The sequence below is a fragment of the Rhinatrema bivittatum genome, chromosome 3 (assembly GCF_901001135.1).
Source record: "Rhinatrema bivittatum chromosome 3, aRhiBiv1.1, whole genome shotgun sequence".
Classification (NCBI taxonomy): Eukaryota; Metazoa; Chordata; class Amphibia; order Gymnophiona; family Rhinatrematidae; genus Rhinatrema; species Rhinatrema bivittatum.
Window position 1 is genome coordinate 361,622,787 of NC_042617.1, and position 25,587 is coordinate 361,648,373.

Sequence of the window (25,587 nt, forward strand, 5' to 3'; positions counted from 1 at the left end):
AACTCTCTCTTAAACAATGCAGCAACCAAAACAGGCAGGCATCCAGCGGCCTCTTTGAAGACTTCAGTTTAGCCACCATCACCTCAATCTCAGTAGAGGCTACTGGTAAAAAATTATCCCATTTAACCTCCAAAGGTGTATCCAAAGATAAAGAAGAAAAAGAACCAATATTAACTATGACAGTCACACTAACTTTAATAAGCTTATCATTACAATATTTAGCAAAGGTATCACCAGACATTGATTTGCAGCTTACAATACCTTGGAATTCTGTCAACTTGGAAACTATTCCAAAAGAATCCCAAGGCCAATTCAAAGAAGCATTCAACTGGGAAGTAAAATAGGACTTAAGCAAACACCCGAACTCAGCCCTATAACTAGCCCTGGAGGAAATAAATTTGTCTTTAACCTCTGGGCAAGGGGTTCTATGCCAACCTCGCTCAGCTCACCTCATTTATTTCATCATATGAGCCAATGTAGAATTGAACTACAGGACACAGGCACACAACAATGGAAACTTTAAAGTCTTCATAGGGGCAGCCTTATTAATGACAGTAGACAGTAAATCAGACAAAGAATTAGAACTCTATCAGAATCCTCTAAAAGTTCATCCTTAACCAAGTTCCATTCAGCAACAAACTACCCAGCATCAATCTCACCAAGAGACTGACACCATAGACAAGAAGCAGGAACTGGTAATGGATGCAGCAAAGGTTTAAACTGAAAAGACAAAGACAAAGATCAAACTAAGGTACCCCATCCAAAGTAATCTCAGAAAGCATATGATATCAAAGTTAAAACAATTGGAAAAAACAATAAATCTAATGTATGACCAGCACAGTGAGTAATTGACTTAATTAACTGAGATAATCCAATCGCAGCTATAGCAGTTAGAAAATCATTAACAAATCTAATAGTAATACAGTCAACTGAAATATTAAAATCTCCAAGTAGAAGCATAAGATGATAGCAAAGATGTAATGAGGGTTAAAAAGTCTAAAATATTAGCTACAGAGGCCACATCCTGACCCGACAGACAATAAACTAGACCAATAGCCTACTGACCTACTTGCAAGGGACAATGCAGGCTGTGATGACTCCCAAACCTCCTCTTCCTCTAGGGATATTTAAAGGTCTCTATAAACCAAAAGACCCCTTATCCCATCCTGTCTGCTGAAGGATCCCCATCCTGGTCTTCCTCTCTCCCTCCAGAAAAGGCCCTCATGGGCAGAAGGACACTCCCAGTTGGCTTTCAGAAGAGGCACTAGTGAGCTGAAAGACACCAACCCTCATCCCTCTTCCTGTCCTTTGGGAAGGCCCCCACTACCATCACCTACCTGAGGTGTTGGCAGCTTGAGGGGGAGGTATATTTAAGTTATTTTTTGCTGGCAGGTTAACATGTACAGTGTTGCCTAATAATTTGCATTAACTCTATTTTAATATAAATAAGCTGCTTAGTATGAATTTTCATGCAACACAACTCATTAATATCTTGAATGTGCATGCCTGCATTAACTCCTCATTAACATTAACATGGGCTAACACACAAGTGCATCAAAATAGGCCTTAATAAATTTCCTTGGATCTATGGGTCAGTCTAAAAATTTAAATCAGAATCTGAGCGCTCTCTCAACTTCCCTGTCATGCCCATTGAAGAGCCAGAGTGGGGATGGAAAGTTACCCTCCAAGGTCTACCATAGCTCCTTTAGGCCTGATTTATTAATGTTAAATTTTTCATTCTGTGTCTATAGGAAAAAATGCTTTGTAAGTCAGGCTTTTAAAATGCCATTGTTTCACATATTGCCGTTACCAGGGTTTCCATCAGCCTCTCTTTCTTTCAAACCTCCCCCACCCCCTTGTCTCTAAAAGTCTCCCTCTTTCTCAACTAATTCAGTCTATCTCTATCTACTTCAACCCTTCTCATCCTTACCAGTTTCTCCTTCTCTCCCCACTCATCATTACAGTCTCCCCTTCTCTCTGAACCGCCTTATACCAAGTCTCCCCCTTTCTATCAACCCTCATCTTCCCTACCAGTTTTCTCCTTTCTCTCAAACCATCATCCTCACCAGTCTCCCTCCCTCTCTCTCAATCACCTCATCATCCTACCAAGCTCCATTCTCTCTCAACTGCACCCCATCCCACATCCCCATCAGTCTCAATCACTATCCCTCCAGCTAGCCATCCCCATACACCCATCTTCCCCAGTTCTGCCTATATAATCCACTGTAGCTCAGAAGGAAGCCAGCAGAGGAGGAAGAGGTAGCAGCAGGTAAGCACTGCTTGTCTGGAAGAGATAGGGCAGACAAAGGGTAAGGGTTGGGGGGAGGATAGAAGACAAAAAGTTGCCATGGCTGGCAGCAGTGGATCTGACATGCCCCAACTCTTCTTGCTGCCAGGCGCACTAGATGGCCCATGGAACTCATTTCTGGAATACCAATTGGGAAACTCTGCATTAGGGGCCAAGCTTATTGGCTATTCACTGAATCCTTAGAAAAATATGATTGTAAGCCACTGATGCACATGAAATTTTACCAACATATAGGGTTAGTAATTTTTATAAAGTACTGTTTTATACATGGAAATGGCTTTGAAATTTACCGTAGTTTTCTATGGAATTGAAGGATAATAAGAGGTTCATGCGAGCAGATGAGCATACGTGGAATTCTTTGCCTACTTCTGAAAATTTGGAGCTGTTCTGCGTGGCTCGTAGGAGGTATAGAGAATTGTTTAGGACAACTAGGAAGAATTAGTTCTCTTCCCAACTTCAAAAATCATTAAATAGACCTAAAGAACTTTTTAATGTAGTTCAACATTTAACTAAAATGCAAGAGCGCAATGCCTCTTCAGAGACAATTTCAGCCCAAGTTTTGCTGATTGTGTGTCTAAGTTCAATGAGAATTTGGTGGAAATTTCAGAAGGGGAAATACTTCCATATTTGCAAACAGCCAAATCTGAATTAAGTTGGGAAACATTTGAATTGGTCTCAAGTACTGAAGCAGAAGTTACATTGTTAGGGTTAAAAAAAACTCCTACTGTGCGTTAGATGTCCAATGTGGATTTTTGCTTTCCTAAAAGAGGAATATATGGACTATATCAGAGATTTGATAAATCAATCGCTTTCTGAGGGTATGAATCCAAGAGAGTTTAAAAATTCCTTAATTTGCCCAGTGTTAAAAAAAAGAGCAATTTGCAAAAAAATCTCCCTAGTAGCTATAGACCAATTTCAAATTTATTGTCTTTAGGAAAAATCTTAGAAATAATTATTTTTATTCACTTAAGGGCGAATTTTAAACCCCACCCCATGCGTAAATTCTGGGGGTTATGTGCATGACCCGGCCTTGCATGCGCATTTTAGAAGGGGCCCAGTCATGCGCGTAACTCCCATTATGCGCACAAGGGCCGAGCCTCGCAAAAGGGGCAGTCCGGGGGCAGGGCGGGGTGGGGCGGAGCTGGAGGCAGCCAGTACAGTGGCCATTTGCCACTGTGCCAGGGATCACACACCGGGCCGAAAGAAAGGAGCAGGGCAGGGGCATGGTCAGTGCTATTCAATGCTGTCCTGGCAAAGCGTGCACCGGCAGCCAGCCAGCACGTGGAGATTACGTCTACTCCGGAGGAGCAGTAAGTAGAAAAAAATAGGGGATAGTTAGTGATAGTTTAGGGGTAGGAGAGAAGACAGGAAGAGGGAGGAAGGATAGGATTAGAGAAGTTCCCTCCCAGTTCACTGCTTAATTAGAGCGGACTGGGAGGGAACTGAGAAAGGCCTACCTGCGTCACCGCACGTATTTTTTAAAAATCTCTCCCACTGCACGCGTGACTGACACCCACCTGCACATGCACGCATTGTTTATAAAATCAGATATGCATGTGCACACGGATATTGTATTTTATAACATGCGCGCATCGCCATGCGCTTGTTATGAAATCGGTGTGTCCATGTGTGCGCGCCAGGAACCGCGTGCATATGGACGCGCTCACCTTTTAAAATCAGCCCATCAACTAAATTAATAGCAGTTAATGGACTTCTCCAAGAACTTACCCAAACCTTTTTTAAATCCAGCTACACTAACTGCACTAACCATATCCTCTGGCAACAAATTCCAGAGCTTAATTGTGCATTGAGTGAAAGAATTTTCTCCAATTAGTTTTAAATGTACTACTTGCTAACTTCATGAAGTGCCCCTAGTCCTTCTATTATTCAAAAGAGTAAATAACCAATTCCCATTTACCCGTTATAGACCTCTCATGATTTTAAAGACCTCTATCATATCCCTCAGAGTATGTAGCCAGGGACTGAGGAATAAGAGCTGGGATCCAGGTTGAGGCAGCTCCTGTTTGCAATACCGACTGGATTTAACTGACGCATCATCAGCTATCATCTCCTGGCTCAACATTACAAACGAGATCGCAGATCTTACTTGTCCCTCAATCACCAAACCCGTAAAACCACCCCAAGCAAAAAGACAACCGTGGTACACTCCGACTCTCAAAACCCTCAAACAAGAACTTCGGAAAAAAGAAAACAATTGGCGCAAGTCTCCTTCCACCATCACAACGCTAAACTACAAATCACATCTCAACACATACAGATTAGCCATCTTAAAGGCCAAAAAAGACTTCTTTGCAAAAAAAATCCACAACTTTGCACTGGACTCAAAAGCTCTTTTCTCATTTGTATCTTCCTTAACAAAACCCACTCCACCTATCATTCCAGATGATCAAGCAGCCAACAAAGCTGAGGAACTAGCAATCTACTTTGATAAAAAGATCACCAACCTCCTTAAGCCTACCTCTACCCAACCTACAACAGTTTCACAGCCAATAACCTCACCACATTACAAAGAATACAGCTTATCATCATTCGAAACTCCTTCATCATTGGAAATCGAACTTATTCTCAAGAAACTCAAACCTTCTTCCCATCCACTGGATACCATACCTTCCAATCTTCTCCTATCGACCCCTAACACCATTTCTAAATCAATAGCAGACATCATCAACTGCTCCTTAATTCAAGGAAAGGTCCCAGATCAACTCAAAATAGCCGTTCTGAAACCTTTACTAAAAAAACCAAACCTTTCAACGGATGACCCTGCAAATTTCCGCCCTATCGCCAACCTTCCCCTGATCTCAAGAGTAATGGAACGATTCGTCAACAAGCAATTGTCGGAATACCTGGAGGATAACAATATTCTCTCCCCTTTCCAGTTCGGCTTCAGGAAATCTCAAAACACTGAAGCACTTCTAACATCGCTATCGGACACCATCCTTCTTAATCTCGAAAAAAAACAACCTCACCTCCTCGCTCTTCTTGACCTATCCGCCGCATTTGACACGGTCAACCATACCATCCTACTCGAACGGCTATCCGATATAGGAATCCAAGGAGAAGCTTATAGCTGGTTCCAATCGTTCCTGGAGAACAGATTCTACAAAGTAAAAATCAATAATGAAGAATCGCATCCTATCAAATCAACTCGAGGAGTACCTCAAGGATCATCTCTCTCACCTACGCTATTTAATATTTACCTGCTTCCACTCTGCCACTTACTCTCTAACCTAAAGCTAAAACATTATATTTTCGCTGATGACATTCAGATTCTCTTGCCCATCACAGAATCACTGCAAAAAACTTGGGCACATTGGAATAACTGCTTACAGGCTATCAACACTCTGCTATCCAGCTTGAACCTCATACTTAATCCAAACAAAACAGAAATCCTCATCATCTCACCTGACGAAAACAATACCCTCACCAACTCCCAAAACGCAACACAATTCTCAAAAGTAACTATTAACCACTCCACCTCAGTCAGAGACCTGGGAGTGCGTCTCGACAACAAATTCAACCTTAAATCCTTCATCACCAATACAACTAAAGAATGCTATTTCAAACTCCAAGTGCTAAAAAATCTTAAACCTCTTCTTCACTTCAGTGACTTCCGGCTAGTAGTCCAGTCTATAATTCTGTCTAAGCTGGATTACTGCAACTCTCTACTGCTAGGTCTTCCAGCCTTATCCACAAGACCATTACAGATGGTGCAGAATGCCGCAGCGAGGCTACTCACTAACACAAATAAAAGAGCCCACATAACACCTATTCTTCACAGCCTCCACTGGCTTCCTATAAAAGCTAGAATCTCCTACAAGACATTATCAATGATCCACAAGGATATCATGGGCATCGCTCACCTAAATCTAATCACACAAATCCGCCCTCACACATCACAAAGACCCATCAGGTACAACTACAAAGGTTCCTTATATGCTCCCCCGATCAAATCTACACTAACAAAACGAGCACTCTCCACAGCTGGGCCCACCCTCTGGAACTCATTACCGCCGGATCTACGCCAAGAGACCTGTCATCTAACTTTTAAGAAAAACCTAAAAACGTGGCTTTTCAGGCAAGCCTATTCAGAATCACAAGATCACTCAGACACCGGTCAAAGAGGAAAATAGTCCAACATCAGATCATCGATCACCCATATTCCCCTCAAGAACCAACCACGCCAGACCTGAACAACTCACCTGTTTAAGACTACTTCTCTGATTCATCAGTCTTCTTTAATTCATGCATAACTTGGATTTTGCATTTCAACAAGGTATATGTACCCTCACATCACAATTTAGACTATCCCTCCAATTATTCAAGATATTTATTCACGCTTTAAACATTCCTGATATTGATCTTCGTCCTGTCGACGAGTTATTATCATCATTATTATTATTGTTTATGTAATATTCAAGTTGTATTTATATTTAAGTTAAGTTGTATTTATACTTATATTTAAGTTGTATTTATAGTTATATTTATATGTGATATGTTAAGAAAATATATGTTAAGAAACGCTGTTTAATGTAACGCCTTTATTGCGACAGTTATTGTTCTATGTAAACCGACCTGATTCGATACTTGTATTGAGAATGTCGGTATATAAAAATCCGAAATAAATAAATAAATAAATAAATACTGTCCAAACACTAAGTTGAGATGAAGCAACACATTGTAAGTAAAGGCAGCACACTGTAATGAGGGGAAGACAGCTCACTATTGTGCATGTGTGAAGCTGTGAATAAAGAGCATGTTCGAGAATGGTTGGAGTCAGTTGTCATATGTGAGATTCTTTTCTAAGCTTTGCACAGAAAACCCCAGTCTCCAAAGAAAATGTCTGTGTGGAGTGCAAAGAGTTATGAAGAGGACCTGTGCTTCCAAATGCTGTACAGAGCCCAGTGGGCCTCTGGCTCTAAAACTAAGATCAAAGCACAGGGATTGCAGGAGTGCATGGTGGTTTGTAAAAGGGTGTGGCAGAAGCTGCACTGAAGAAAAAAACCCAGAGTTTTAAAGTTCAGGTAGAGAGGAAACAGTGGGCCTGATTTTAAAAAGCATTTACTCGAGTAAAAACCAGGTTTACTGGGGTAAATTCACTTTACTTGAGTAAGTGGGTTTTTGAAAATTGCTACAATATATGCCATTGACTTGTCTATAGGATTTACTTACATAAGTGCACTTTACTTGAGTAAATGGCTTTTGAAAATTGCTACAATAGTAGCTACATTTACGCATGTAACTCCTTTTGAAAATTACCCCCAGTGTGTGGGCATAGTTGCAGAGACAGCCAGGAAGATTTAGGGTTGAACCAGCTAAAGGGAGAAGCCTTGCTGGGAGATGGACAGTGATTTATTTATTTATTTATTTATTTAGGGCTTTTTTATACCGACACTCATGATACCAATCATATCGTATCGGTTTACAATAAACAGTGGTGCAATAACATTAACAACAACGTGAACAATAGGCTAGGAGAGAAAAAGAGTGAAAGTTACAATAAACAGGGGCACTTGAACTGGGAGGAGGAAAAGCCAGAGTAATGGCTAACATAGAAATAGGTAATAGAAATAGGCTAACAGAAAGCAAGTTATTGCTGGTCAAGCAGGCTTTTTTTTTTTGCCTTGAAAAGAAAAGTGAAACACCAGTGCAGCAGGGCTGTGCTGAGAAGGCGTGGTCCTGGGGAAAGCTGCCAGAGTGGGCTTTGAATGCAGTGAATGGAAACCACTCTGCAGGGAAGGTGTGCAGCCCCAGAATGCAGCAGTCTGAGCGCATGACTTAAGAAGGTTGGCAAGTGTTGTTGTAGAGAGTCCTGGAATGGCAGAGGACGCCTCAGGAGAGCCTCATAAAGCACCAGCTTTCCTTAGTTCAGGGGAAAAATAACCTTGAAGTAATCTTCAGATCTCCAGACACTATTATCCCAATATTCTTCTCTTGGTCCGTGCACATCAATTTTTCACCCCCATCACATACAGCTTTTTTGGATTATAAAATCGGGTGTGCATGTGCGCATGGATATCGTGTTTTATAACAAGCACGCGCAGACATGAGTTATAAAATAGTCGCGTCCATGTGCACCTACCGGGAATCACTTGCACATGGATGCCCGCTCGTTTTTTTAAAAATTGACCCCAAAATTGGTTGAGCATTTATATATTTAAAGACAGATTCACAGTTAGGTTATTTTGTTGTTGCTGTAGAAACAGAAATACTTCTGTGGTAACTAGGTTGTTGGACAGGAAGTCTCTACTGCGAATGCTTGGCTAAGTAAAGTATGTCTATTTATGCATGATACTAAGATCTGCAACAGAGTGGACCTACCTGAAGGAGTAGAGAGAATGAAAAATGATTCAAGAAAGCTGGAAGAGTGGTCGAAGCTTTGACAGCTAGGATTCAATGCCAAGATGTGCAGAGTCATGCATCTGGGATGCAGTAATCCAAAAGAGCTGAATGTGATAGGAAGTGAAAGACTGATGTACACAGACCAAGAGAGGGATCTTGGAGGTGATAGTGTCTGGGAATCTGAAGATGGTGAAGCCATCTTCATAGTGTCTGGGAATCTGAAGATGGTGAAGCCATCTGAAGATGGTGAAGCCTAGTCCTTCTATTATTCTTCTGGCTAAAGCCAGAAGAATAATAGAAGGACTAGGGGACACTCCATGAAGTTAGCATGTGGTATGTCTCTGAGGCTGCGCGTAAGTTCCCGCGCAGGAAAACAGAATCTCCTCAGTCTGTACAAAAGCAAGCGTAAGCAGGATACGGAGTAACATCGACTGCTCACGGAGGTGGGTGGGTCAGCATGGCTAATTCATCCTGCTATCTACGGAAACACCGTTTACGGTAAGCAAACTTGCTTTTTCCCGTTGATAACAAGGCTGAATTAGCCATGCTGTCATGGGAGTCCGAAGCTCCCGATCACGCTGTAAGAAATTGCCATGCTGGGTCACACCAAGGGTCCATCAAGCCCAGCATCCGTTTTCAACAGAGGCCAAACCAGGCCACAAGAACCTGGCAATTATCCAAACACCAAGAAGATCCCATGCTACTGATGCAATTAATAGCAGTGGCTATTCTCTAAGTAAACTTGATTAATAGCCATTATTGGACTTCTCCTCCAAGAACTTATCCAAACCTTTTTTGAACCCAGCTACACTAACTGCACTAACCACATCCTCTGGCAACAAATTCCAGAGTTTTACTGTGCGTTGAGTGAAAAAGATTTTTCTCCGATTAGTCTTAAATGTGCTACTTGCTAACTTCATGGAATACCCCCTAGTCCTTCTATTATTTGAAATTGTAAATAACCAAGTCAATTCTACTCATTCAAGACCTCTCATGATCTTAAAGACCTCTATCATATCCCCCCTCAGCCGTCTCTTCTCCAAGCTGAACAGCCCTAACCTCTTCAGCCTTTCCTCATAGGGGACCTGTTCCATCCCCTTTATCATTTTGGTTGCCCTTCTCTGTACCTTCTCCATCGCAACTATATCTTTTTTGAGATGCGGCGACCAGAATTGTATACAGTATTCAAGGTGTGGTCTCACCATGGAGCGATATAGAGGAATTATGACATTTTCCGTTTTATTAACCATTCCCTTCCTAATAATTCCTAACATTCTGTTTGCTTGTTTGACTGCTGCAGCACACTGAGCCGACGATTTTACATTATTATCCACTATTATGCCTAGATCTTTTTCCTGGGTGGTAGCTCCTTATATGGAACCTAACATCGTGTAACTACAGCAAGGGCTATTTTTCCCTATATGCAACACCTTGCATTTGTCCACATTAAATTTCATCTACCATTTGGATGCCCAATCTTCCAGTCTTGCAAGGTCCTCCTGTAACGTATCACAGTCTGCTTGTGATTTAACTACTCTGAATAATTTTGTATCATCCGCAAATTTGATAACCTCACTCGTCGTATTCCTTTCCAGATCATTTATATATATATTGAAAAGCACCGGTCCAAGTACAGATCCCTGAGGCACTCCACTGTTTACCCTTTTCCACTGAGAAAATTGACCATTTAATCCTACTCTCTCTTTCCTGTTTTTTAACCAGTTTGTAATCCACGAAAGGACATCGCCTCCTATCCCATGACTTTTTAGTTTTTGTAGAAGTCTCTCATGAGGGACTTTGTGAAACGCTTTCTGAAAATCCAATACACTACATCTACTGGTTCACCTTTATTCACATGTTTATTAACCCCTTCAAAAAATGAAGCAGATTTGAGTTGAATTTAAGTTGAATTGTCTGGTAAGCGTGATCTATTCCATGTGGCAGTCGACTATGTGAATTAATGTTTTAGCGAGTGTAGAATCGCACATCCCAGCTTAGCGTCTTCGGCAGTGTATTGGTCTAAGCAGTAGTGGGATGTAAACATGTGTAGAGAGGACCAAGTAGCCACTTTGCAAATGTCTATTGGTTGGACATGCCTGAGTTTTGCCACCGAAGCAGCCACCGCTCTAACTTGATGCGCCTTAGAATGAACACTGAGGGGAGAGTTCTGTTTGTGGTGGCAGAACTGGATACACTGAGCAATCCAACTGGAAATGGTCTGTTTAGCCACCAGTACTCCAGGGGCAACCGGATTGAAGGAAATGAATAACTGAGATGCTCTTGACGTTGAAGTGGTCCTTTGCTTGTAATAGGCCAGTGCTCTTTTACAGTCTAGTGTGTATAAAAGTCTTTCTCTGTCATTCTGATGTGGTTTCAGACAGAAGGTAGGGAGCTCTATTGTTTGATTGAGATGGAATTGAGAGTCCTCCTTTGGTAAGAATGAAGAATGAGTTCTGAGGATTACCTTCTGATGGAAAAACTGAAGGTAGGGGCTATAGTGAACTAGAGCCTGCAACTCACTGACTCTACGAGCTGACGTGACCGCCACTAGGAACACGACTTTCCAGATAAGGTATTTGATGTGAGCAGATTCCATTGGTTCAAATGGAAAAAGCATGAGCTGCTCCAAAACTACATTGAGATCCCATGCTACTGGCGGCTTGGAGATCGGATGTTTTAAGTGTGTCAGACCTCTGATGAAGCGAGATATAGTCGGGTGTACCGATATTGGTTGACCTTGATGCAGTCTGTGGAAAGCTGCAATCACACTGAGGTGAACTCTGACCGATACCGTGGCTAGGCCCGTCATGTATAATTTGTAAAGGTAGTCCAACAATAGTTCAGGGGAGCAAAGTAACGGATCAATGTGTTTGGACGCACACCAATCGGTATATCTCTTCCACTTGAAGGAATAACTCCTTCTGGTTGAAGACTTCCGGGATGCTATGATTATGTCTTGTACCCCTGACGATAATCCTTGTTCGGTCAATCTCCATGCCGTTAGATGGAGGAAGGCATGCAGCGGGTGCAGGAGAGTTCCCTCTTCCTGCGAGAGAAGATCTTCCCGGTTGGGCAAGTGAAGTGGGTCTTGTAGAAGATGAGTGTACCATGGTTGCCGTGGTCATGCTGGTGCAATGAGAATAAGTTGCGCTCCTTCCGCCATGCATTTCTGAATTGTTCTGGTGATCAATGGAATTGGGGGAAAGGCATAAAGTAGTCCTTCCCTCCAAGGGATGAGGAAAGCATCTTGTGCTGTCCTGTGATTGCTCGGCCATATGGAACAGAAGTGTGTTACTTTTCTGTTGAACTCTGTGGCAAAGAGGTCCAAGGTTGGGCGTCCCCATTTTGCAAAAATCTGTTGTGCCACTTGTGGGTGACGTGACCATTTGTGTGGATGAAAAATCTGACTTAATCAGTCTGCCCGGGTGTTGGCTACACCGGGAAGGTAGGTTGCCTGAACTTGAATGGAGTGGCAGGCTGCCCATTCCAGAATGAGTATCGTTTCTCTGCAAAGGTTCCACGAACTGGACCCTTGTTTGTTTATATAAAACATGGCCACTTGATTGTCCATGTAGACCATGACTCGACGACCTCACAGGTGGAGGACAAAGGGTTGTAAAGCATATCTGATCGCTCTTAATTCCAAGAGATTGATTTGGAAACGTTGCTCAGTCAGAGATCATAGGTCTTGCATCTCTAGACGGTCGAGATGCGCTCCCCATCCCTTGCGGGAGGCATCCGTGGTTAGGACTGTGTTGTGCGGAAGTAGGGTGAATGGGGCTCCCTTTGTAAGTGCGGTTCTATTCAGCCACCATTGTATGTCCATGATCATGTCTGGGGTTAAGGACAACGTCCATGTTAACGGTTGAGAATGTTGTCGCCATTGCCACTTGAGACCCCATTGGAGATGGCGCATGTGTAGTCTGGTGTTTGGCACTGTGTGAATAGCCGCTGCCATGTGACCCAAGACCGTTAGTTCCTGATGAGCAGAAGGTGAGGGAGTGGTTTGGAGGGATTGTAGGAGCTGTCGGATAACCACCCTCCTTTCGACCGGGAGAAAAACTCTGTTCCTGGTCGTGTCCAGTCGAGCCCCTATGAAGTGTAGGATTTGAGAGGGTTGAAGATGTGACTTTTCGTATTGACAATGAGCCCCAATCTGTGAGACAGTGGAATAAGTTCTGCAGATGAAGTTTGAGTGTCTCCGGGCTGGAAGCCACTATAAGCCAATCGTCCAGATAAGGAAATATCTTGATGCCCTTCTGGTGAAGGAATGCCGCCGCCACCACCACCACCATGCACTTTGTAAACACTCTGAGTGCTGCCGAGAGGCCAAATGGCAGGACCTTGTATTGGTAGTGTTGAGCTTTGAACAGGAAGGATAGGTAACGCCAGGAATCCTGATGCATAGGAATGTGCATGTACGCATCCTTCAGATCGATTGAACACATCCAATCTTTGTGTTGCAGCAAAGGAAGAATGGTTTTTAGGGAGATCATTTTGAATTTTTCCTTGAGTAAATGCTTGTTGAGTTCTCAGAGATCTAGAATGGGGCTGAGAGATCCCGACTTATTGGGAATTAGGAAATATGGGGAGTAGAACCCCGTAGAGAGGGAGGAAGGAGAAACACGATGTATTGCCCATTGTTGTAATAGCGAGGCTATTTCTATTTCCAACTGATGTTGATTCGACGTTCTCCCTCTGGTGTAATTCGATGGAAGTGGAGTATACGTTGTAAATTGAAGGTTGTAACCGTATCAAATTATATCCAGCACCCATCCATCTGTAGTTATCATCTCCCACTCATGTATTTGCGCTTTGATTCTTCCCGCTGTGAAAAGTGGCAGTAGAGGTAGGTGAGCAAATCCTAAAAAGAGGAAGGAGTTTTGGGAGCCGGGGTAGTTTGTTGTCCATGAGGTCTTTGAGCACGAGGGCGACCCATGTGATTGTGCAGCTGCTGTTGCGGCACTGCTCGTAGTGGTGGTTGGTATGGCTGTGGCCTGTAAGATGCGTATGGACGATAAGGTCGACAGGTGAATGTCTGTCTCCGAGATGGAGCGTAAAAACACTTGGGCGAAGCCGCATAGGATTGAAGATGCATTAGATGCATTAGATAGACTCTGCAATTTAAAAAACTGACTGTTTTTTTAATTGGGCCACAGTCTTTTGGAATCGTGTCCCAAAAAGGTTGACTCCTTTAAAGGGTAAATTTGCCAGTTTTTCATGCACATCATCATGAATGGCGCTAGAACTTAGCCATGCCATGCGACGTGCTGCAATAGCCAAGGCCGACGCTCACGATGACGTTTCGAATGCCTCATAAACAGTTCGTAGTAAGTGCCTAATTCCCTCCTCCATATCTTGGATGGGTTGTGGAAGTGGGTTAGCTGGGTCTGGTTCAGAAGCTGATGCTTTAACGTTTGTAGGCACTCATGCAAATACTGCACGATATAGAACTGATGTTGATTAATTCTCACAGTCAACATGGATGCTTGGAATGAACGTTTCGCAAATTCATCTAAGCATCGATACTCCTTACTGGGCGAGGTGGCGGAATGTAAGTGTGTTTTCTTCGCCCGGTGTAACGCCGACTCCACACCAATGGAAGCGTGTGGTAACTGCGGCACTGAATAGTAAGGGGATAATTTAATCTTGTATTTGAGATCTGTCTTTCAGGAGACTGCCTGGATCACAAATGGAGTCTCCCATGACTTTTCCAGTACACCATCAAGAACCTTATGAGTTGGAAGTGAGGTAGGCTCCAATGGAAGATTAAATATCTTTAAGAGATCTAATGTCTCTGCTCTAGGATCCAGAACTTTCTGTACCTCGAGATGAAGGACCGATCCAAGCTTTTCTAGAAACTTGGGGTATGTAAGGTCTTCCGGTGGGGAGTAAGGTTCCTCCGGTTCATCTGGGGGGTCGGAAGGATATACCATGGAAGTGTCAGGAGATGTTGGTGGAGATGTTGGCGTAGGTATTGGAGAAACCGCTGCAGGTATTGTCTTTCATTGCCGAGGTTTCAGCAACAGTATATCCAGTACCGGAGACTTAGGCCTGTCAGGAGATGGAACTGGTGCAGGCTCCTGCGATGGAGGCCTAGTGCTTGGTGCCGAGGGGGGTAATGTGAATTTAGTTTGCATACTTTCAAAGAACCCTGAGAGAGCTTCTGAAAGTTGGGTAAACGCTTGGCAGGTCTCCGGAGGCATTGCTCGTTTTTTGGGTGGATCTTCACCTCGTGGTGGAAGTGCCACCACCAGGATATCTGAGTCCGGTGGTGGATGAGAGTGTTTAGCATGCGACTCACGATTTGGGAGTTGTTTGCCCTGGAAAGGTTCCTGCAGACTTTGGGCGAACGCATGCCACTTAGTAGTGTCCGAGAGGTCTGAAAAAACCTGAGAGGAGGCTGATGAATGTGATGAGTGAGACGTGACTCTTACCCACTCTGCATCAGATCCCATTAGCGAGTTGTTGTCTAACGACGAGTAGGATTCTGTAGCAGGTTGTGGGCTCCCTGACGGAGGAGTCGGCTGCATGGTGCTCACTCCTGGTGATGGAGTACAGTGTTGAACTGAGGAACCTCAGAAAGAATCCGTCCTCTGTCGTTTTTCATCCTGTAGTAGGGTCTGCACCCCTCTCTTCAGGAGCTGCTTCGAGTGTGTCCTCGAATGAATCGACGCTGCTGATAATTGCGTCGATGATCTCTTGGACTGCATCAGAGAAGGGTGATGGCGCACGTGCTCTGAGTCCGAGGAAACTGGTGCCAATTGCTTTGGCATCGCTGGCTGCGTCAGGAGCGTCATTGACTTCGATGTCGACGCATGTGGCTTCGGCCTCAACTTTTTTATCGCTGACTCCGATGTTCTTTGCTTCAAGTCGGTGCGCTGACGATGCAACTCCTCATGCTTGGAATGCTTCATCTTTTCATGCTCCTTGGTGTGCGTCGACGCACTCGGCTCCCTGATGGGCCTCGAGGCCTGAGCGCAAAGCAGCTGACTCATCGACGCAAGTTCGTGCTCCCTAGTGCTGGCTCCATGTTTTTTAGGCCTAGCACCTTTCTCACCTCCAAGCCTGGAGGAAGTAGGCCCCGTCGAAGCCGCTCGACGCGCCTTGAGAGGGAGCAGTTTTTCAGGCCCCGAGGAGGAGTAAGCTTCCGAGGCGGGGGGGCATACGAGCTTCCCTTCGCTGCTCTTAGGGCCTGGATTTTTTCTGCCTGCTGTTAGCGAGCCCTCGGGGACATCTTACCACAGTGCTGACAAGTGTCCTGTTGGTGATCTGGTCTCAGACACCGGTAACATTTCTCGTGGTCTTCCATTATGGACATTATCTTCCCGCGGGGACAGGGTTTAAAACCCGATGACCAGGGCATGTTCTGATTTTAACAAAAAATGCTGAAGAAACTCCGATCCAAAAATCACAGTTGAGGAGACTGAAGCTCCGTGTACGTTCCCACACGCGGAAAAAACAGACTGAGGAGATTCTGTCTTCCTGCGCGGGAACTCAAGCGCAGCCTCAGAGACAAACTTCTGAAATCTACTTTGAAGCTCCACCTCCCGGGCCTGATAGACAGTTCCCATGACAGCATGGCTAATTCAGCCCTGCTATCAACGGGAAAAAGCAATCATGGTCATTGTCGTTCGATCGTTGCCCATTCAAAGAAGAAGACAATCCATATAAGTGCTGTTGCCTCCTACCCCCCCCCCCCCCCCGCCCCCCGCCTTGCCTCTGGGCATCCTGAGAAGAAGCAACTTATGGAGAGAAAGGGCTCAGCAGAGCAAGTTATCAGAGACTGGAGAGTTGAATGGCCTGTTGCTTCAATGACAGAAGCTGTCCTCTCTAGCCCTGCATCAAGGACCAGAGACCAGACAAGACTGCCAGACCAGACCCAGAGAGCATGTGTCACTGCAAGACCCGGATGGTGAGAAACTGTGGGCTCCATTCCCTAAACAATTGGTTAGGAAGTTAAGTCTTTTAGCACTTCACATGTAAGTCTCTGCTAGAGGGGGATAATGCTAGCATTAATTTAATTGTAATCTGATAGCACCAGATGTCAAGCATGCTTTCATAACTATTGTTTTCTGAATTTCTGCTTCCCTAATGATAAGTGCTTTCCCTGTATTAGTGTCATTATGCCTATCCCTGTGTAACTCAGAAATAAAGCATTACTCAGTTTGGTGAATTCTCTAAGCAGACGGACAGGAAAGGTTGCTGGAAAATAGAAGGTACACAAATAAAGGTGGGGATGGAAATCCTAACTCTTCTCCCTACAGGATATATTTTTAAAAGTTTTTATTATGAGTTTTTGCCTCTACAGCCAACTTCTTTTCAAATTCTCTTTTAACCTGTCATATCAATGTTTTTACATTTAACTTGCCAATGCTTATGCTTTCCTATTTTCTTCAGATAGATCCTTCTTCCAATTTTTGAAGGATGATCTTTTGGCTAAAATAGCCTCTTTCACCTCATCTTTTAACCATTCCAGTGATCATTTGTCCTTCCTTCCACCTTTCTTAATGCGTAGAATTCATCTGGACTGCACTTCTAAGATGGTATTTTTTAACAATGTGTGTGTTCTGCATGCTATTAATCTAGTATTTTTCATAAATTCTAAACAAAATTTCACCACAAATATAATAATTAAAAATGTTACTGCCTTCTGTACCAGCAATACATGTAGACACAACACACAATCTCATAACTATCATCTAACAAAAACAAAATAAACCCATAAAACCACATAGAATCTATACAGTGAACTTTCTCTATAAGGCTTTCTAATAGATGGCATTGGCAGATACTGTATGTCTATTTCCTTGGCCTTCCATCCTTGTAAAAAAGGATGAAGAGTAAGAAATATTATTTTGCAGCAGCTGTACCACCATGCCAAATGCACCTTAATAAGAATTAGGTCTATGCTTGTAAAGGAACTATTAGCCTTAACTCTATACCTTGTTACTTTGGTACCAGCTACATCAAAACCAAAATGCAGTGAAACATTGCAAAGTTAAAACTATCCACCATGCAAACAGCCACCAGGTGGACTAAATAAGTAAAAGAAACATCACAAAAAAGGAAAGAGAAACGTCAAGGTTCATTCCAGCGCCTATTAGGAATCAAAGCACTGCACAGCTTAATGTACAAAGTAACACAAGAGTAGCAGCCCAACAAAATAAAGAGGTTTTAGGATGGACAGGGAAAGTAGCAGCTTGCTGAAAAGAGAAAGGCTCTAGGTCGGGTAAAGGAGTAACTCCTGCTGCGAAAAAAAAAAAAAAAAGCCTTTCCCTCCTGTGTGTCGGAATGCGCGCGAGGGAAAGGAAGAACAGCACCAGGGACAGAGTCAATGCAGCCCCCCTCCCGCAGCCACTCCAGGAAGAGAAATGAGGTCTTCATTGGTAGTTTTATTTTGGGAGGGTAGGATCCCCTTATCCTTCCTTATGCCCTTCACCCTGCCTTACTCCCCCACCCCCTCGCTTACCTGAGTTAGAATTCTGGCCGCCCACGGGTTTTTTCGCCCCCAGAAGCACATACACTAGGAACGCCAGGCCGCCGAACGGCTGGACCCCATACAGAAACATTTCCGCGCACTTTCACCGCCCTCCGAGCTTTTTTCCTCGCCGAACGGGAGCCACGACTGAGGGCGGCCAGCCGCGAAGACCGCAGGGAGGCCGGACGCCCTTGGTCGCCATGGCAACATTTCATTTGGCACCTGGAACGTGGCAGGACGAAGGCGACGTCACAATAAAGCCCCGAGTTTATTGGCTTCATCTTTGGAACGCGTGCGCCTGAGAAAAGGCGGGATGCAATGCTATTGGACACAGTCATGAGGGGAAACGAGGCAAAGTTCAGTGCAGGACTGTACCAGAGACAGGCTTGCACAGCAAGTCTGGAAAAGGGTTTAGAACCCTGCGCTAAGAGTCAGAAGTCCTGAGAACTTAAAAATCCTCTCACCTAAGGACTCACTGTGCTACTTTACCTTACTGTATCTCACTTTTCCCAACTTTAATTATATCCTTACCCCCAGGCTAGATATATCAAACTGAGTTTCTCTGAATAAAATAGTTTAAACCAAGAGCTGAACAACAAGGGCTAACATCTACTTCTTATGGCCTAAAACCAAGAGGATGACCTAGTACAAAATAAGAAAAGCGGGATGTATAGTGAGAGATGTCTATGCCACCAGCATTGCTACTTGCTGGGTATATTGATATGTCCTCTTGTTTCCAGGCTAGCAATTGTAGTGGTACATTTTTTTGCTATGGCAGGGGCTTAGAGCTCCTGTGCTTCCTTCTTAATTTGTTGGAGATAATTGGAAAATGGAGATAATTGGAAAATGGGGCCACATCAATTAAGCATTAGAACATAAGATATGCCATACTGGGTCAGACCAAAGGTCCATCAAGTCCAGTATCCTGTCTCCAATAGTGGCCAATCCAAGTCACAAGTACTTCGCAAGTTCCCAAACATTAAGTAGACTTCATGCTACTAATGCAGACAACAAGCAGTGGCTATTCTGTATTGATTAATAGCAGTTTATGGACTTTTCCAAGAAATTATCCAAACCTTTTTTAAACCCAGCTACAGTAATGGCCTTAATCACAGCCTCTGGCAACAAATTCTAGAGCTTGATTGTGTGTTGAGTGAAAAAGAATTTTCTTCACCTTGTTTTAAATGTGCTACTTGTTAACTTCATGGAGTGCCCCCTAGTCCTTGTATTATCCAGAAGAGCAAAAAACAATTTCACATTTACCCATTCAAGTCCTTTATGAATTGTAGACCTCTATCATATCCCCCCTCAGCTGTCTCTTCTCCAAGCTGAACAGCCCTAATCTATTTAGCCTTTCCTTACAGGGGTGCCGTTCCATCCTGTTTATCATTTTAGTTGCCCTTCTTTGTACTTTTTCCAGTGCAACTACATCTTTTTTGAAATGTGGTGACTAGAATTGCACACATAAGAACATAAGAACATAAGAAAATGCCATACTGGGTCAGACCAAGGGTCCATCAAGCCCAGCATCCTGTTTCCAACAGTGGCCAATCCAGGCCATAAGAACCTGGCAAGTACCCAAAAACTAAGTCTATTCCATGTAACCGTTGCTAATGGCAGTGGCTATTCTCTAAGTGAACTTAATAGCAGGTAATGGACTTCTCCTCCAAGAACTTATCCAATCCTTTTTTAAACACAGCTATACTAACTGCACTAACCACATTCTCTGGCAACAAATTCCAGTATGCAAGGTGCAGTCTAACCACTGAGCGATACAGAGGCATTATGACATCCTTCATTTTATTTGCCACTCTCTTCCTCTGTATGTGACATGAGAGAGATGTGCCTCGGATCCCTCTTTGTGACATAGGAAAAAGAGATGTGCCTCAGATCCCTCTGTGTGTGACATGGGAAAGAGAGATGTGCCTCAGATCCCTCTGTAGACAATAAGGGAAAGAGATGTGCCTCAGATCACCCCTTGTGTGACATTGGAAAAAGAGATGTGCCTCTGATCACACTGTGTGTGACATGGGAAAAAGAGATGTGAATCAGATCCCTCGTGGACAACAAGGGAAAGAGAGATGTGCCTCAGATCACTCTGTGTGATATGGGATAGAGATATGTGCCTCAAATCACTCTGTGTGTGACATGGGAAAGAGAGATGTACCTCAGATCTGACTGTTGACAACAAGGGAAAAAGAGATGTGCCTCAGATCCCTATGTTTGTGACATTGGAAAGAGAAATGTGCCTCAGATCCCTCTGTGTGTGACATGAAAGAAAGAGAGATGTGCCTCAGATCCCTCTGTAGACAACAAGGGAAAGAGATGTTCCTCAGATCCCTCTGTGTGTGACATGGGAAAAAGAGATGTGCCTCAGATGGTTCTCAGCAAGTTTACCTCAGATCTTAAAATGAAAGCTTGCACTAGTCCTCCAAATCCATTTATATTTTTTTCATCATGTTTAGTGTAATTTATTAAATATATAGTTTGATTTTACTCTGAGCCATTTTTGCCTTTTTTCACCTTTTTTCTTGCAAATATGAAAAGTAAGACATCATTTCTCTTTCAAATTAGAATTTATATGTCATTTCCTCAAATTTCGATATTTTAACAATAATTTTTTTCCATGTGTTTTTTATGGTACTTCATTTTTTTGTTGCAAAGCGCGCCCTCGGGCCCTGTTAGGAGCGCGGAGGCGCGGTCCCATCTAAGGTAGGATGTGAACCCTTGGGTAACGGTGCAGCTCAGGGAGGAGCCCCAAGACACACCACAAGAGGTGAGCCAGTACGAGCACGGGTGGAGCAGGAGCAAGGCTAGACTGAAGACAAGGTGAGGATTATCCGGAACAGGAACAAGGCAGGCTCGGCCCTCCACTGGACCTACACGCACCAGTGAGACCCAGCAATGCAATGCTGGTCTTGAGAGTTGCCCTCTGGCCACTCAATAGCCCTTCCGGACCGCCGCTTGGGAACGATGAGTGCGTGAGGCCAGACGGAAGCTGAGGGTAGGGACACAAAGACTCAGATGAAGATTCAGGATACTTGGAGGATTGAGACGTAGACTTGGATACTCAGGAGACTCAGACGAAGACTTGGATACTCGGACAAGGACTCAGGATACTCAGAAGCTCGCCAAGGATTCAGGAAATTCAGAAGTCTCGGACAAGGATTCAGATTGCTCGGAAGTTTCAGGCAAGGATTCAAGAGTCAGGCAAAAGTACTGGGTGAGAACTGCATTGCAGCACTCCCTACACAGCCGCCTATGACTGGTCGCGGACCACGCTGAACGCGAAGCAGACTCCAGGCGGAGAAGTGGAACTTGAGACAGGACATGACAAAGATTCAGTAGAGGCCTGCACCGGGGCATGCCCTACACAGCTGACCATGCTGGAGCGTAGCAGGTTCTGGCAGAGTCTTAGGCATGGATGAAAGCAGACACAAGGGACTCCAAAGACCGGGACAGGATTCAAGACTGAGGATTCAAAACTCAGGATTTTCAGAAGCAAGGCATTAAAAACAGAAGTCTCTTGGAGGTTTGCGCTGCAGACCACAAGAAGGCATTGTACCAGGAAGTGCCCTACACTGCCTCCCCGGGGCTGGTACGGACCATGACATGGCACGCCAAGAGAGGTGGACAGACGAGGGACCTGGGAACTGGACGAAGAGCTGAAGATGAGACAGACGAAGTCAAGACAGGAACATCGGACATCAGGAACATGGAACATGGCACCTCAGGACACGGGACATCAGGACATCTGAACACGGAACATCAGGAACAGAAGACAGGTGACGAGGGAGCTCCAACGAGGGACGAGACCAGGAACATCAAGGAGACAAAGTTCAGGAACATGAAGAACACAGAACAAAGATCCATCAAAGCACAGGAAGACCACAGAGGACCTGGATCCACAGAAGATCACAGACACTGTGAAGACTGGATCTGAAGGCCCTGAGGAACAGCAGCAGGCCCTTTTAAGGGGCTGAAGCAGACGAAGGTTGATGATGTCATCCGTTGGGGCCATGGGGCTTTTCCTGCCACTGGCCCTTTAAATGCGCAGAAGAGGCACGCCCCCGCGCCTATGGGACATCCGGAGAGAGGACTGTATTGGCGGCGTTCCTGCCGAATGGAAGGCTAGGGGAACAGCGGCCTCCCTGCCACTCAGGAGAGGAAGACAGGCAGGCATCGGCAGGGACGGCCTCCTTGCCGCTCGAGGACCCCGGCAGCAGCTCCAGCCGCAAAGAGGAAGGATCGGCGGCAGTGATCTCCTGCCACACGAGGGGATCAGCGGCAGCAGTCTGGGCTGTGGAAGACAGCAGGTTGCGTTGGCAGTGGGCTGGCAAGAGAGAAGGTAGGGGACTGCCCTTGGCTATCACAGGCAGGATCCTAACATTTTTTTTATTATAGTTTAGCCACTGACCTTCACCTGATTATTATATTCCTTTGGAAAAATGTAATCCTTCTTGATCCCAAGAAGATGAACAAAAAAATAAAATCAGTGGGGTAGATTTTAAAAAAGAGTGCATAGCCGCGCGTATCTTATAAAATCCTGGATCGGCGCGCGCAAGGCTGCCGATTTTGGGCAGCCTGCGCGCGCCGAGCCGCGCAGCCTGCCTCCATTCCCTCCGAGGCCGCTCCGAAATCGGAGCGGCCTCGGAGGGAACTTTCTTTCGCCCTCCCCTCACCTTCCCCTACCTAACCCACCCCCCCAGCCCTATCTAAACCCCCCCCCCCTTACCTTTGTCCCTCGATTTACGCCTGCTAGAAGCAGACGTAAATATACGCGCACCAGCGGACTGCTGGCGCGCCGTCATCCGACCCAGGGGCTGGTCCGGAGGCCTCGACCACGCTCCCGGCCGGCGCCACGCCCCCGGTCCCACCCCCAAAATGCTGCATCCCACCCCCGAAATGCCGTGTCATTTGGCCCCGCCCCGACACGCCCCCTTAAAAAAACCCCAGGACTTACGCACGTCCCGGGGCTCTGCGCGCGCCGGCGGCCTATGCAAAATAGGCACGCCGGCGCGCGAGCGCCCTGCTCGCGTAAATCCGGGCGGATTTACGCGAGCAGGGCATTTAAAATCCGCCCGAGTATTTCTACAGCAATTGCACCTTCTGCAAACTAATAATTTTAGGTAATTTTTTTGGTGAAGAATATTTATGTCGTGCTTCATAGCATTTAAATTCTCATAGAGATGTCCTTAAGTTTTCACTTATAAGGATATATAGAGGATATATTGAGTGAATAAATATTACTGAAGCACATAGATTCCAGTCTTTGCTGACTTATAAACCCCTGATGCAGCCTTAAAGGGGGAAACTCGGCCAGAGTTGGGCATTTTATGGGCAATTTATCCCTGTATTACAAATAAAGGATTCCCTTCTTTACTGACATCTTGTCTCATTTTCCAATTGTTGGCATATGCATCTAAATCCTTTTTTTTTTTCATTTTTTATTTATAACATTTTTCATTATTACACATCAAGCATTAACATCTTGAATTTTATACAGGTTACAATAACATTGAAAACATTCCTCCAGATTAATTCAATTGTTACATACATAATCTCTTTCCATTTCAGAGAAACTCTCTATACACTAACAATCTGAAACTCTAAACCTGTCTTTCAAGCCCACTATAAGGGGGTCCAAAATACCCATAATCCTAATAACACCAATACATAATAATATCATTTACTAACCTTAGGGATATTATCTACTTACACATAAGAGATCATTTCACATCTAAAGAGCTCTGTTTTGTGGGTCCTGGTGTGGAACTCAAAGTGGGTTTTAATCTACTTTCAATAAACTGAGATAATTGTGTAGGTTGCAGAAAAACATAAGTGTGACCCTCGCTCTTAATTATACACTTACAGGGGTTCTTCAAAATAAAGTGCATTCCCATCTGTACCACTTGCATTTTTAACAATAAAAATTGTTTCCTACATTTCTGAGTTGAAGGCGTCAAATCTGGAAAAGCTGAACACTACACCCCAAAAATTCTTTAGATCTATTAGCAAAATATTTCTTGAAAACCCAATCTCTATCAGATTCCAGCATAAATGATACTATCAGTGTTGAGGGCTCAGCTAACTTCTCTTCTGATAACTCCAAAATCTCAGAAAGATTGATACTATTATCCCGTATTGGTTGTCTTTTATACAACGAATATTTCTTAATTTTGCCATATTCTCTAATTTTTCTACCATCATTTGCAATACTTGATTTTCCTTTATCAGTTCTACTTGCAAATCTCTAACCCTTCCAGATTCAACTTTCATCTTAGATAATTCACTCTTCATATTTCTACTGTCCATCTCTAATAATTCAACATTCTTTTTTACTTCATTAACAGTATTTACCATTACTACCAACTGTACCCTCATATTTTTATTCACCTCATTTATAGCTTCCCAAATATATTCTAATGAGAATGTTTGAGGTCTTATCAGAGGTTTAAGCTGAGATAAAAGTCCTTCTTCTCTTCCACTGGAACCCACTTCAGTTGCTCTGATGGAAACTTGGTCGGTTCCCTGGGTGACACTGTAAGCCGTAGGCTCTTCCTGCTGACCTCCCTGCCTCGTGGGGGATTCCTTCAAGCCAACCTCTTCGGTCAGGCTCACGTCTCTAGGGGTCTGCATGAACCTCTCGGCTGGGTTGACCAGCAGCGATCTGTCTCCTGGGGAGAGTGATGTCAATAGTTCTAGAGCACCAGAGGGCTCTTCTTCCCCCCTCTCGGTGTTCAGCGAACACTCCATCCCCCTCTCTATCCCTCGGCATATGTGTGCATCCATAGGTCCCACTTTAGAAGTTGCCTCGGTTGGTCCGAGGCCTGGCGCTCCCTGGCTCTCCTCTTTCGTGCAGAATGAGGCATCATAAGATTGTTTCCAAGAAGGGTGCAAATGTGCTAGGTTAGAATCTTGGACCCTGCATCTAAATCCTTCTAATCATATATGCTAATTTCCTTACACTTGCAGTTTCTCCTATGTTCATTTTCCAAAATTCAAGATGGCTGAAAAGAAAGGGCAAAACTTTCAGCCTTCAAAAGAGACAAGAGATCTCAGAAAAGAGAGATCAGGGAAGAAAATCAGGAAAAGTTCATGGAAGTAGGGTAATTATGACCCCTAAGAGCAAAAGAAGAGGAAAAATAGCAATGATAATAAAGCAACGTGACAAGATTTTTTTTCAAGCATGTCAGTGAAAAGAAGCACAAAGATAGGATTCATAAGACTGAGAGGAGAAAAAAGAGAGGAGTGTGGAGATTGACATAGATGCATAAATACTTTTTCTCAGTGCTCATCAAAGAAAGGACTGGCAAAGGACCACTGACAGTTGGCAGGAGTACATCTGATTGTGGTGTGGATGTTCCTCCTTTTATAGAACAGAGATGTAACCCCTTTCTGGGCTGAATTTTCAAAATAGCCCAGGATTCAGTGGGCA

General features: G+C 44.2%; 1 protein-coding gene across 1 annotated transcript in view; it reads right to left on the reverse strand.

Moving 5' to 3' along the window:
- Nucleotides 1–18,334, reverse strand: part of SPACA1 (sperm acrosome associated 1) — a 514,089-nt gene extending 495,755 nt beyond the window's left edge. Inside the window, exon 1 of the mRNA XM_029595429.1 lies at nucleotides 18,141–18,334. Within this exon, the coding sequence (XP_029451289.1) occupies nucleotides 18,141–18,240 (100 nt within the window). The 5' untranslated portion in view covers nucleotides 18,241–18,334. The remainder of the gene's footprint in view (nucleotides 1–18,140) is intronic.
- Nucleotides 18,335–25,587: the final 7,253 nt, after the last annotated feature.